General features: G+C 41.9%; 2 protein-coding genes across 3 annotated transcripts in view; one reads left to right on the top strand and one right to left on the bottom strand.

The window, feature by feature from the left end:
• tulp4a (TUB like protein 4a) overlaps positions 1-7,453 on the bottom strand; it is a 54,001-nt gene extending 46,548 nt beyond the window's left edge. Inside the window, exons 1-2 of the mRNA XM_020455040.2 lie at positions 7,373-7,453; positions 4,997-6,327 (exon numbers count right to left, since the gene is read on the bottom strand). Of these exons, the coding sequence (XP_020310629.1) occupies positions 4,997-5,248 (252 nt within the window). The 5' untranslated portion in view covers positions 5,249-6,327; positions 7,373-7,453. The remainder of the gene's footprint in view (positions 1-4,996; positions 6,328-7,372) is intronic.
• A 639-nt stretch (positions 7,454-8,092) lies between these two features.
• mrps10 (mitochondrial ribosomal protein S10) lies at positions 8,093-13,263 on the top strand. Of its 2 annotated transcripts, none has more exons than XM_020455285.2 (7): positions 8,093-8,562; positions 8,796-8,857; positions 10,911-10,974; positions 11,269-11,408; positions 11,629-11,737; positions 11,982-12,071; positions 12,758-13,263. In XM_020455285.2, exons 1-7 carry the CDS (start codon positions 8,416-8,418, stop codon positions 12,836-12,838), a joined length of 693 nt encoding a protein of 230 aa, XP_020310874.2. In that variant the 5' UTR covers positions 8,093-8,415; the 3' UTR covers positions 12,839-13,263. The 2 variants fall into 2 exon arrangements, with proteins under 2 accessions (XP_020310874.2, XP_020310875.1); XM_020455286.2 differs by having other exon boundaries at positions 8,423-8,562; positions 8,805-8,857.
• The last annotated feature ends 1,682 nt before the right edge of the window (positions 13,264-14,945 follow it).

Here is a 14,945-nt window from a genome sequence, read left to right as displayed (position 1 = left end):
AACTGTGGGGTTTCCTTCTTCTCCAGCAACTGAGTTAGGAAGGACGTCTGTATCTGGCTGTAACACAACAAAATGTGGAAAACGTCAAGAGGTGTGAATACTTTCTGAAGGCATTGTATGCGCAACTTCTCATGGCTTTCTCGCTCTGCTGTGTCCACTGAGCCATTGGACCTGCCCCGCAACCCTCATTGGACAATTCTGAGCAGGCCTCTTGCTAGCTGTCACTCAAATGCAAGGGGCTGAAGCTTAATGGCTAGAACTAAAATTGCTAGGGGCTGGCCCACATGAGGGGAAATGTAGGGAATATGGCACAGCACAGCTTCAAGAAAAGTTGCTTTCAAACTATGGATTTTGTGGCCAATTGAGGTAAGACAGTAATTCTGCTAATAGATTACGCATGTATGAACTGCACATTGACACATCCTGTCCAAAGCGGGAGATTTAAAAAACACTTTTAGTCACCAAAGTACCGGAGCATGTCTTTAAAAGCATTTCTCTTCATTCCCTGCGACCCACTCCTGTCCAGGATCCAAACAACTCATCCATTCAGATGGCAGAAAACACTGAAGGACTAAACTACCCATAACTGTCGCTGCTCTGGTGATTATGACCAATCTAATCTTGTCTGTCGTAGTTATTGACCTTGGCTGTTCTGTTTGAGCTCACATTAGATTTTGGCCTATTCTATTCTGTGAGGTGTCCTATTTAACATGAAGGTACATCATTACCCATGCTGACAAAGTACAGCGGCACAGATGCCCTTCCCATAACTGCTGATAAAGTGGATTTCCCTGTTCAGGCCAGCAGCCAGTCACATAAATATAGAGTGGAGACCCTGGTCAGTTGGTCATGGGAGTGGGTTCCCTCCTCTCTTCACTACTCAACAGAGCGCTGATGTGATGTGAGTAAGCACATTCGTCATAACCTGATAGAATTCATTAGGCAAACTAATTTCCACACTGTCAAGAGACACCGAATTATGCGCCCGGCTACCGAATTATGCGCCCGGCTACCAAATTATGGATTTTACATTTCCCAAAGCATATGCTTATTTATTGCTTTATATGAAATATGGTCTGGGGAAGGATATTACAGACTTCATTACTAGGGAAAGTATGAAAGGGGGAACTGTTGTTTCGGATGAACATGTACTTGAATGAACGTGACTGGAAGTGGGTAAAATGAGAGTCAACTAAAAACACACACCTATTGCAAACCTAGTTCAACAACCTCATAAAAAAAACATTGTGTCAGTTTAGGTACTTGGAGCTAGATGGCTGCATTCCCACGGGCCCCGGCATAGATCATTGCAGCGCGGTCAACATTTTTCATGGTGCATGCGGGCGGTCAGACAGGCAACTTTGGCATTAAAATATTCCGTTGTCCCCGCAGATTAGATTACACAGGATAGGTGCAGTGAAATGTTTTGTTCTACAGGGTCAGCCATAGTAGTACGACACCTCTGGAGCAAATTAGGATTAAGTGCCTTGCTCAAGGGCACAGACAGATTTTTCACCTTCTCGGCTCGGGTATTCAAACCAGTGACCTTTCGGTTACTGGCCCAATGCTCTAACCCAGTGGTTCCCAAACTTTTTATAGTCCAGTAGCCTTTCAAACATTCAACCTCCAGCTACGTACCAACTCTAGCACCAGGGTCAGCGCACTCAAATGTGTTTTTTTGCCATCATTGTAAGCCTGCCACACACGTTAATCAGAAGGGTATGCTTGAAAGGATGCACATAACTCCGCAATGTTGGGTTGTATAGGAGAGTGTGAGTCTTAAATCATTTTCCACACACAGTCTGTGCCTGTATTTAGTGTTCATGCTAGTGAAGGCCGAGAATCCACTATCACATAGATACATGGTCGCAAAGGGCATCAGTGTCTTAACAGCGCGATTTACCAAAGCAGGATACTCTGAGCGCAGCCCAATCCAGAAATCTGGCAGTGGCTTCTGATAAAATTCAATTTTCACAGAACCGCTTGTTGCAATTTCGATGAGGCACTCTTGTTCAGATATCGGTAAGTGGACTGGAGGCAGGGCATGAAAGGGATAACGAACCCAGTTGTGTTATCCGTGTCTGGAAAGTACTTGCATAATTGCGCGCCCAACTCACTCAGGTACTTTGCTATATCCCATTTGACAGTGTCCGTAAGCTTGAGTTAATTTGCACAAAAAAAAAAAATCATAATACAGACAGTGAAGAGCTCCAACTTCTTAATTATAGCCTCAATTTTGTCCAGCACATTGAATAGCTGAGGAGACGCCCTCTAATCTTAGATTCAGATCATTCAGTCGAGAAAAAACATCAACCAGATAGGCCAGTCGTGTGAGAAATCATCATGCAAGCAATCAGACAAGTAAAAATGATGGTCAGTAAAGAAAACTTTAAGCTCGTCTCTCAATTTAAACAAAAAAAACGTGTCAATACTTTGCCCCTTGATATCCAGCGCACGTTAGATATCAATGTTTGTTGTAAAATAATTACATGGTCGCTCCCCATATCATTGCATAGTGCAGAAAATACACAAGAGTTCAGGGGCCTTCCTTTAACAAAGTTAACCATTTTCACTGTAGTGTCCAAAACGTCTTTCAAGCTGTCAGGCATTCTCTTGGCAGCAAAAGCCTCTCGGTGGATGCTGCAGTGTACCCAAATGGCATCGGGGAGCAACTGCTTGCACGTGTTATCACTCCACTATGTCTCCCTGTCAACATTGGATCATTCAGAGATCCTCACTGAACTTCTGGAGAGACTTTGCTGCACTGAAAGTAAAGGGGCTGAATAATTTTGCACGCCCAATTTTTCCCTGAGAGAGTAACAGTTAATAGATTGGATGTTAATTATTTGACTAGGCTACCTGTATTTGACATTGTGTTGTCATTTCGCTGAACACCAGATGGTTTAATGAAACGAGTGAAACGAGGTTGCTCAGGGGAGAAAAAAAACTCACCCAAATGTATTTCCCCGTTGGAAAATATAAATGGACTGTTTGAAAATGTGAAGATTTTTTTTTGTGAAAGCATATAAATAAATAAAAATATATTTTTCCAAATGTGAATCACATTTTTATTTGGCGTACCCCCAGCGGCATTATGCGTACCCCAGTTTGGGAATACATGCTCTAACCCCTAGGCTACCTTCTAGGCTACCTGCCACCACCCTATGTCATGACTAGGCTGCAGTGCAGTTCACCAGTGTGTGGAAACAAATATTCATAAATGGAAAGAAGTGGAGGGCACTCAACCAACGTGAGTAGAGGTGCCTTTTCAATAAATATTGATAACCCATTTATTTGTCTCTGCCTGCAAATCTTCCAGCGCCTAAAGGGTAGGCTATAGGCTATGCAAAACGTAAGAAAAAGTGCAAGTGTCTGCTCTCATCATTCTTGCTGCTTCAAGTTCAGTAGCCATACCTCTCCTAATTGGGCGTGCGAGATCAGGCGAGTGTCTGTTATCTATTAAATAGACTGGGATATATGCATGGCCAGAGAAGCACGGGGCAGTTATTTTCTAAGAAAATGAACTTCCTAAATATGATTAAGCTATAATTTAGTAGGGCTGGGACGATTCCAGTAGTTGCAATAATCGTTAGTATCATGGCATGGAAACAAAACACAAAGCCATATTTAGCAGCCCTAATGTTGGAAACAAACATTATGTTGTCATAGAATCACATGTATTTATTTTCCAAGATATAGCACACAATATTGTATAGGTCTGGGAATTGCCAGGGATCTCACGATATTATCATGATACTTAGGTGCCGATCCGATATGTATTGTGATGAAAATACTGTGATTTTATTGAGATTCGGTGTTTCAAACATACTGCTCACCAAATGTCTGCTGCAGAGGGAAGAGAGTTGTTGCAGCGGTCTAAGGCAATGCATCACAGTGCTAGCTGTGCCACTAGAGATCCTGGTTCGAGTCCAGGCTTTGTCGCGGCCGGCCGCGACCGGGAGACCCATGGGGCGGCACACAATTGGCCCAGCGTCACCCGGGTTAGGGAGGGTTTGGCTGGCAGGGATGTTCTTGTCCCATTGCTCACTAGCGACTCCCGTGGCGGGCCGGGCACAGTGCACGCTGACAGTCGCCAAATGTACGGTGTTTCCACCGACACATTGGTGTGGCCGGCTTCCGGGTTAAGCGGGCATTGTGTCAAGAAGCAGTGCAGCTTGGCTGGGTTGTGTTTTGGAGGAAGCACGGCTCACGACCTTCGCCTCCCGTCCGTAAGGGAGTTGCAGCGATGGGACAAGACTAACTACCAATTGGATACCACGAAATTGGGAAGAAAAAAAGGGCAACAAAAAAAACTAACAAAAAGATACAAAACAATAAAATATAAAAATAAAATATAAAAATAAAATAAGAAAAACTTCTGATATAGCCCAGTAATACAGATAGCCTGTATTATGATATAAATGGGCCACATGAAAAACTCTGATAATTTAACCTATTTCTTGGGTTCATTTTGCTCATTGTGATATTGCCTATAGAGTGTAAAATCGCTGGAACCATGACTGCCAAACGAGCTGCGTCACATATGGCTAAAATAAAATGTGGGGGACTGTGGTCAGGCTCGGGACCAGCTCTTGCGGGAGTCAGTCAGTACTTCAGTCACTATAGGGTTCCGCTCTAGTCAGCTGCTTTGTGGAATACTGACACAGCAGCTTGGTCCATCTGAACCACAGTAACCAACAGCCACTCTCCTCTCTCTTACACAGGAAACACAGTAATACCAGCTCACTGACTAACAATACCGTATATGAGAGTAATTAAATTGGTAATACTAATTAAATTGGTAATACAATGTTACTTTACCCAGACTTCAACATTTGAATGATATGAAACAGACAAACTGTCTAATGTATTATTAGATGATAGAAATCATGAAAAGCAAGATAAAAATATATTCTAAATACTTGACATTTATGATTCTATACTAACATTACTTCAATGTGCACATTCATAATCACAAAATAAACATGTCTATTACCTCACTATTGTGTCCTCTCAGGTTGAAGTTGATCCTCTGTGGGGTAGTCCGATCCCTTCTGCAGTGGCTGGATGTGAACGTTACCCCGACAACCCCTCTCCCATTCCCTGTGGCAAGCCAGCCCTCCTCATAGTAGCGCCGCCGGCACACCGGCTTCTCCTTCTCGCTCTTGGGTACCCGGCCCTTCCATGACAGGCAGAGTATGTTGGAGTCGCTGCACAGGACGGGGCCATGCTCCACTGCGGCGAACATGCCTGCCGACCGCAACTCGTTCCACGATGAGGTAAAAGAATCCTGTAGGTCGCGCCTTTTGATAAGGATGGTAGTCCAGCTATGAGCGCTTCCACTCCGCTGCAGGCAAACTCGTGTCGGCGCCGTGGAACAGACGCTGCATATTATTTGACGTTTTGGTAGTCTATCTAGGTGTTTGTGCCCATACGTTTTTAAGAAAATAGTCTGATCAGTTGTTGATCACTAAATTATCTAAATAACATGGTTGGCCAGTGGTGATTTCATAGAAGATTGCATAAAAGTTCAAAGGCACACATTCAGGTCATTTCGATTTGTTAAATCAGTAAGTCCTGTCAATGTGATACTGACTCCATGAGTATTGACCACGGAGGTGAAAGATTAAAGTATTGGTCTATACATTGCGTACTACCAAATGTTATCCACGAACACATTTTTTTACTTAACACAAAGTGGAATTTTATAACTACAGTAGATCCGATCACAGGATAAGAAAACCTATTTTCCTTTGTTTGCAGTCAAAGCCAACTAACCTAACAACTTAACAAAGCTCCTCCAACAACTTTGAACTATGCAATAAGTTTAAAAAAACATTCATTCTTGGAGCCTTGATTAGCTCTGTAAGAAACAAATTTGTTGAGTGCATGTCAAAAGGCAAATGTCAGAGCACTAAAAAAAACTCATAGAATGCAGGCATCAAATCTCAATTCCAAACCATCCATTGCTTCAATCTGGAGCATCCGATTATTCTGAATATGGTCCAATTCGGTGTGGCATCACTGCTGAACCAAACACCTGTTCTCCATGCGATGTATGAAATGGGACTCCTCACATCAGGGCTGTAATCATGAGTCCAAAACAAAATGTGTTGCAACTAAAACGAGAGTTTCTATTGGACAAACACAAGTAGGGCCCTCCCCGTTACGTTTGCGTCCGTTTAATAAACGTTTTGCAAAAGACTTGGTGTAATGAATAAACCCCAGCTGTCAACCCCAACCCGTGGGAGTGCTGCTTCTCCCAGCAAAATCATTATGTCACCGAGCTTGCCTTCCAATCTATGTCGGGGATCCCGTCAAGGAGTGCTGTGAAAAAGGGAGAAAAATAAACATTTTATATAGAGTGATCAAGGAGAAGATCAAGGAGAACTGATACCCCTGAGAAAACACAGCAGCAATAAATATGCCAAGACCAGCTCGAATGCGCCGTTTGTGTTCACATTGTTGAGACTCAGAGAAATCTGAGAGAGAAATCAAGAGCGCGAGAATGCATGGCGAATGGTCATAAAGACCACGACGCAAAAGGACAATAAAATACTACAAATATTGTTCGGCTGTGATCTGTGAAGCAACTCGATGGGAGGCACAACATTGGAGCCTTCCATTGTCAAACGTATTGGCCATCCCGTTCGGTTTACAAATCTATGTTCATATATATTGATACAGCAGCTAGTTAACAGCTCAGTGCCATAATTATCCACAACATAGCTATTCGATTTCCAATAAATAGCATACACTTATAAACCACTGCTAACTAACGTTAGTTTCCAGAATCAAGTTGGTTTAGCACCATAAACTGGGGATATTTCTTTATATGCAAGTATTTGATACTTTGGTATTTTGGCAGCACAGCCCAATCAGTGACGTTAGCTAACCTTAGCGAATAACGGCTAAATTACAGTGACCATATAATAATATCAATCCATTCGGCTAAATATTGGCAGAATTTGCATTAGCCAGCTAGCAATTTAGCAGCTTATTCACTGCATACCTAAAGCGGGTAACTAAATGATTAAGTACCTAGTTAACTAGTAAGCCACAGACAGAAATACCGGCATTGTCCCATTTGATCTGGGCATTTTACAAATCACAAAACTAGCTAGCTAGCTAACGTTACCAACCACTAGCATCGGCATCTTCACTGTAAATTGGTTGGCTAGCTAGTTAGCTTACGTTAGCTAGTCAGTAGCCCGATAGAAAACTAGCTAGCTAGTCGTTTTGTTTTGAAAATTGTGTGGCTAATTGCAAAAACAGCAAGGGAGTAGGTATCGTTGTCAGTATGCTAAAATCGCGTGAGACCTAACGTCAATATCGCTGGATAAATATCAATGGACAATGAGAAACCGCTTACCTCTCGTCTCCCTTGTCTTGTCTTGTCTTGTGTTGTTGCTGAATGTACAGGGCAGGGCCTGTGCTGGGGCGCGTTCAGTAGGACGCAACGTTTTGGAACGTTCAGATAGAAATAGGCTATGTAGAACAAATAGGCCTCTGACACGTAGTGGCACATAGAATTGGGAATTAAACTAATGGAATGTTCATTAACCTTCTTATGAAATAATAGAATGTTCATTAACCTTCTTATGACGGGATAAAGTTCAGCCATTTTGGTCAAACATGGTTTGCCAGAGCTGTAATACGATAGTGTAAAATAATGAACATTGTCTCTGCCCTATATGTTGGTTAGCTAGCTAGCCAGCCAGTTTTAAATTAATTGTTTTAATTTACTGCCAATATGTTAACATTCCATTCAAAAAGTGCAGTCAATCCACAACCATACACTGGCTGAAATCACTTGATGATAGGATTTAGACAAGTTCTAAGTGCAACAATTACTGATATTGTATCATGTAATAGCCTGTAATAATAGCCTGTAATAGACTGGTTTGGATTTCTCCCTGACCAATATGGCTGCCAGTTTCAATCCATTCTGGAACTTTGAGAGTTTATGACAGAGGCCCTCTAGCAATGTTACATAATCTCTATGTAGAGGGATCGCATTAGGTCTATTCATGGCATTTCTATCGGCAACGTTTTACAACGTTTGGCAACTGAACGTGGCCCGGGTTACTGTATCACGTGACATACATGATTTGGTCCACTACACCTCGTTTTCTGTAGATAAAAACAGCTAATTTTGGAGACACAAAGATCTTCAATCTACATTTTCTGAATTGCTTAAATATATGGAACAACATTTGAGAAAAATACTTTTTATTGGCAGACCATAGCTAATTGTTATCTGTATATGTTATAGCATGCGGCATGACTTAGTAAGATACTATTTTCTTTGCAAAATAGCACAAATGTAGGTTCTAGAAGAAATTCGATGGCTAAATGTACCTATATATACAAAATAAAAAATAAACGATTAAACCTGTTATTACTCCGATACCGATGGAGGCAGCATTTCACCGCTTTCTTGGTCAGTCTGTCACTGAAGAAGATAACTATCCCGCCCCCACAAAAATCATGGCGGCCCCCATGGTAGTCGGTCGAAATATTCGCACCTTCGGAAGGATATTCGTGGGAGTCTCACAATCGGTACAGTATTTACTATACTTAAGATTAAGTATATTTGCGTTGTCGTTATTAATGGTTTATCCACATGTATTTCTCTAATATACGAAGCTTATCGCACAGATTCTGCCTCTGCGTGTGAATTTAGTTAGCCAGCCAGCTCTGCTCTAGGCCGTTTACTAACAACCTGAACCATAGCTAGCTACCTTGATCATGTTTTGTTAATTCACAGTTTTAGCTAATAACAATTTGGCTAGTTTTTACAGGGATCAATAGGATTGAACGCTTGCAGATATCATGGGAGATCTACATTATGTCGGTATGTACCTAACTAACTAGCGGACTAAACTCAACTCCATTGTACATTTTTTAAATTTAAGTATTGACCATAATTTGTTGAAATCCATACTTTTTCAATAAACGTCAAATGCAACCACCGACTGCTCGTTTCTATTTATTGAAGATGGCAACTCAGCGCGAAACACCATCAGATATTTGATTGGTGAATGAGTATTTGGAGCCCTTGGCCTAAGTAATCGGAGACGTGCACATTTGCACTGACTTGCCATCTTTGAGAAACAGAAACGAGCAAACAGTCGGTTTAAATTAACGTTTATTGAAAAATGTGGGATTTCAGCAAACAGGCACACAACTACAGAGGACAAATATAGGTAAGCATTGCATTATTTAAATTTTTTTAAAGTATTGACCTTGGTTACAGGCGTCATTCACACTGAGCTAAAGGGTAGAGCTGCCGCTTTTAAGGTGTGGGACTCTAACCCGGAAGCTTATAAGAGATCCTGCTATGCCCTCCAACGAACCATCAAACAGACAGTGTCAATACAAGACATTTTCGACATGTCCCTGATTGAGTCTGTAATACCAACATGTTTCATGCAGACCACCATAGTACCTGTGCCCAAGCACACAAAGGCAACCTGCCTAAATGACTACAGACCTGTAGCACTCACATCCATAGCCATGAAGTGCTTTGAAAGGCTGGTAATGGCTCACATCAACACCATTATCCCAGAAACCCTAGACCCACTCCAATTTGCATACCGCCCAAACAGATCCACAGATGATGCAATCTCTATTGCACTCCACACTGCCCTTCCCCACCTGGACAAAATGAACACTTATGTGAAAATGCTATTCATTGACTACAGCTCAGCGTTCAACACCATAGTACCCTCAAAGCTCAACACTAAGCTAAGGATCCTAGGACTAAACACCTCTCTCTGCAACTGGATCCTGGACTTCCTGACAGGCTGCCCCCGGGTGGTGAGGGTAGGTAGCAACACTGATCCTCAACATTGGAGCCCCCCAGGGGCTCCCCTCCTGTACTCCCTGTTCACCCACGACTGCATGGCCAGGCACGACTCCACCATCATTAAGTTTGCAGACGACAAAAGTTGAATTAAATTAAGATTACGTTTGCAGCCTGATCACTGACAACAACGAGACAGCCTACAGGGAGGAGGTCAGAGACCTGGCCGGGTGGTGCCAGAATAACAACCTATCCCTCAACGTAACCAAGACTATGGAGACAACAGGAAAAGGAGGACCGAGCACGCCCCCATTCTCATCAACGGGGCTGTAGTGGAGCAGGTTGAGAGCTTCAAGTTCCTTGGTGTGCACATCACCAACAAACTAGAATGGTCCAAACACACCAAGACAGTCGTGAAGAGGGCAAGACAAAGCCTATTCCCCCTCAGGAAACTAAAGATTTGACATGGGTCCTCAGATCCTCAAAAGGTTCTACAGCTGCAACATCGAGAGCATTCTGACTGGTTGCATCACTGTCTGGTACGGCAAATGCTCGGCCTCCGACCGCAAGGCACTACAGAGGGTAGTGCGTACGGCCCAGTACATCACTGGGGCTAAGCTGCCTGCCATCCAGGCTAAACTGCCTGTAATCCAGAGGAAGGCCCTAAGAATTGACTAACCGGTGCCTGTATAAAGCCTCGCTACTGTTATTTTTCACTGTCTTTTTACTGTTTTATTTCTTTACTTACCTATTGTTCACCTAATAATTTTTTTTGCGCAGTTGGTTAGAGCCTGTAGGTAAGCATTTCACTGTAAGGTTGACACCTGTTTTATTAGGCGCACTTAACAAAAACTTTGATTTGATTTGATTTGGTTGGGCTAATCAATGTAGTCGGAACTGAATTCCACAAAGCCCGGTCTCTACTCAACTCTGTTTGCGGAGTTCATTAGAAACTTTATTCACCATGGAGTTGCGTTTAGTCAGCTACTAGCTTACTAGCTATAGTCAAGTGTAAAATCCATATAGTGAGCGTTTACTACTTGTCAATCCTATAGCTAACTAATCCAACTCCATTTTCACCTTCTCCATTCTCCTACAACAGCCGTCTCCAGTTGCCTGCAACCTGCCTCCACACTGGAACCTTCTCTTCCTCTCTTCCCTCATCTGTGAGTCATCCTGTTTTCTTTTTGACACTCCCAGCACAGCGCCAATAGCCTTGATGCCCCCAGCACTATTGTGCCAAAAGCCTTGACGGTGTCTCCGTGTGGTTTCGGCTTTACTCCTTCAACACCTTGTCTACATTGCCTTGATGCACTGTTAGTCTATAACTAGGACCCTGAGTTTTCATTGTCAGATCACATGGCCAGGAAAAAGACAGTACCCTATATAGAGCATGGATGACAAACAATATTCTGCTGAACTTTTATCTAGTAAATTACACATGTCTCTTTTCCTTCCAGGTGATTGTCACAGAGGAGCCGGACACACTGTACCAGAAGGTGTCTCTGCTGGTGAAGGGCCATGACAAGGCAGTCCTGGACAGCTATGAGTTCTTCGCCATCCTGGCTGCCAAAGAGCTGGGAGTCACTCTGGGCAAAGTGTGAGTTGACATAGAGGGGTGTTAAGCTGTAACTGTCACATCAGTTCATTATGTTCCCATCTCTGAGTTGTCCTTTGACTAAATAAGCACAGCGCATCTCTAACCCACTTTTACATTTAGATAGCAGTGCCAATCTGCTTTGAATATAATGCTCAATGTTTGTTTTCTCACTGTGGGACAATACTCACTCAAAAGGCTGTCTATTTTCTTTTTGCACTAGATTTGAGCCTCCAAAGAACATTGAGCGGCTGACACTTCTGAAATCTGTCCACATCTTCAAGAAACACAGGGTCCAGTACGAAATGAGGACGCACTACCGCTGCATAGAGGTGAGGCAAACAGTCTTCTTCCACCTTTAAGTTCCTACAAATGCCTCTTCCCTCATCTTTTTCAGAACTAGAACATACCATTGGGGATTGTTTCCACTCCTATTGATTCTGTTAGAACTCCTGAAGAGTCAATGGATTCATAGGGTTTATTTCAAGATGAGATGGATGGCTATAGGGAAGGTTCAATAGACTGATACAGGGGTCAGTGGTATGTCTACATCCCCTTTTCATCTCTCTCCCTTAGCTCTCTCGTGTGACTGGATCCACTGCACAGGTGTACCTGGAATACATACAGAGGAATCTGCCAGAGGGTGTGGCCATGGAGGTGACCAAGGTAAGATTGAGAAGATGTTACAGGTTCTGGAAAGGTTTCCTTTCTACAAATGTATTTTACATTTGTGTCCCCTTTTTTCCGACACCAAATACAAACATACACATATGAAGGCCGTCCATTTGTAAATAAGAATTTGTCCTGACTTGCCTAGTTAAATAAAAATATGAATAACTTTCAAACGCACACAAACAACATCTACATCTCTTCTGCCCAGACACACATGCTCACACCCCATCCCTAGTGCCTCCGTTATTGTTTGCCACATGGCCTTCGCCCATGCTATTTCAATAATAAATATTTAGATGTTTCCATTGTGTTAATGATGGTGGTTAGATTTTTTTTTTCGCGTAAAAAAAAAAATGCTTTTCAAGATGAGTGAGAAGAAAAAATTTGTCCAGCCCATTGAGTATTTCAATACACCACCATATGCCATGTCTTGAAATATGCAGGGTCTGAATAGGTTCCATGGTGTAGCTAAGTCAACCACAATGTCAACAATCTACAATTGTCATTTTTTTTTTTTTTACATGTTTTTTGCTTTGTTATGCCATCTTGTGTTATCAGGAATAAGATCAGTCATATGCCTTAATCTGTTTTGGACATAATAAAGTCATTAGCATTCTTATACACACACTCAAATTTGAACGTACAGACTCCACTTCTGGTTGTAATATCTGTATCTTTAGACCTCCATGGAGAAGGTTCCAGAGCATCTCCTGGAACCTATGTGGAACGACCCGCCAACTGAAGAGAAGCCCAGCCAATAAGAGCAGAGTCACATACATAAGCTGCTTATCTCAGCACCCAATCAAGAAGACAGAACCTCCAGCCCTGAGACCGGTCCAGAGAATATGCTTGTTGACAAGGGTCAGCCAGAGCAAGGCGCTGTATAGATGATCTGATCAACTACTAAACAAATAGGTATTGTAACTGTGCGGCCCCTAGCTCAGGCCAACCCTCATGAACAAGCAGTGACTCAGTATCTGTGCATCAGGGCATCCTCCACAAAAGCAAGAACTGAAACGGACTATTTCAGTCCAGAGAGATGGTCAGTAGTCATCTGCTCTCTGAGTTAAGCTTATGCTGCTCATTTTAGTTGGCTTCCTTTTTCTTGTAATGTCCAACTTTCTGTACTCCAAGACTACAAGATGTATGTTTTCTGTTTTGTTATTAAACTATTAATTATCATGTCTATCTTTGTTTGACGATGTGTTCTTTGGAATACTGGTACCGTGTGCAAGTCAGTCAGATTCATAACTGTTGTTTTCACAACATCAATTAAGATATTGAGTTATTTACCAGATAAAGAAGGATTGTGTTGGATGTAACGTATTGATTTGGTTTGCTTTGTGTCGTTTTGTAATCAGTATAGAAGGCCAACACAGAAAATTAATTGAGATGTTTATTGAAGGACAGCAATACACAAAAGGCAAAACTGGAAATGATTGCATTGAATTAGAATATATATTTTTAACATACTCCCCACAATGGCTACTACCTATGAATTTTGGATCCTTTCCTTAGTCTGACCAAATGAAAGGCCTGTGCTTCATGTTATATAAGCAGTTGTCCTAGTAAAATTCCCTTCATTTAATCAACATGGTCGCTTCCTCTGGCTGCTCTACATAATAACCTCTGATCCGGCCCCTCCCCCTGGATCCAGATGAGTCATACGTAAGAAGACAACGCTCAGACATTAATCATATTAAACCTCTTGAGTCATCTCAACCTTGGGTGGAGATGAGTGAGGAAGCTTGGATCGCTTTAAAGTCTTTGCTGCAGTTGACTCAGGCAATGTTACGGTAATTTCTGCTGTCCTTATGTCAAGAATGTATATTTTATATTTTAGTGCCATAGTGATAATTTGTACTGACATAGGCTATGGCCTGGTGGTAATCTATTAAAGGCCCAGTGCAGTCGAAATTCAGTTTCTTGTGTTTTGTATTATATTGTACAACAGTTGATGAAACTAACACTGTAAAAATGTGATCTGTTATTTCCTGATAGTTGCTGGTCGAAAATACAATCTACACAGGACCTTCTAATAAGCAGGTTTGCATCGGCGGAGGATTTGGCTTTCCATGGTGATATCACCATGCAGTAAATTGGTTAAAGTTGCATTATGTAGAAATCAATCTGCCATTTCCTGGATGCTAAAACTCATATACAGTGCATTCTGAAAGTATTCAGACCCTTTGACTTTTTCCACCCTTTTATGTTACTGCCTTACTCTAAAATTGATTAAATTATTTTTTCCCCCTCATCCATTTACACACTACCCCATATTGACAAAGCATAAACAGGTTTATAGAAATTAGCAAATGTATAATAAAAAATAAAAAACATATTTACGGAAGTATTCAGACCCTCTCTTCAGTACTTTGTTGAAGCACCTTCCGCAGCGATTACAGCCAAGAGTCTTCTTGGGTACACAAAAAATTAGGGCTACAACAAGGGTTCTTCTAAGATCCTAAAAGTTCCTTGAAGAATCTTAGGGTTATTGGCTCTGAAAAATGCCCCCAAAATGTTCTTCAAGAACCCCAAAGGAGGTGGGGTTCATTGAGGAACCAACTTAGGTTCCTGCAAGAACACCCACCAACGAACTGCCCAACTGAAACATTTGGATTTGAATTTGAGATGACAGCAGGTGCAGGCACTTAACTGAACAATTTTAAGATCTCCTCAATGTAAGGTAAGGCTTCTCCCTTGAATGATCTAAATTGATATTATTTTATGATCATACCATCTATCTTTTCATATTTGGAAAAATGGACACAATTCAATGGATATCAATCAACAACGAGGTAAGAATATATTAAAGGCTATAGCTGCATTGGGTGCAGATGACTGAACTGCTCACTTTTGTATGAATCT

The sequence above is a fragment of the Oncorhynchus kisutch genome, linkage group LG21 (assembly GCF_002021735.2).
Source record: "Oncorhynchus kisutch isolate 150728-3 linkage group LG21, Okis_V2, whole genome shotgun sequence".
In the NCBI taxonomy this organism is placed as follows: Eukaryota; Metazoa; Chordata; class Actinopteri; order Salmoniformes; family Salmonidae; genus Oncorhynchus; species Oncorhynchus kisutch.
Note: the sequence above shows the minus strand (reverse complement) of the source record. Positions and strands in the feature narration are given on the sequence as shown.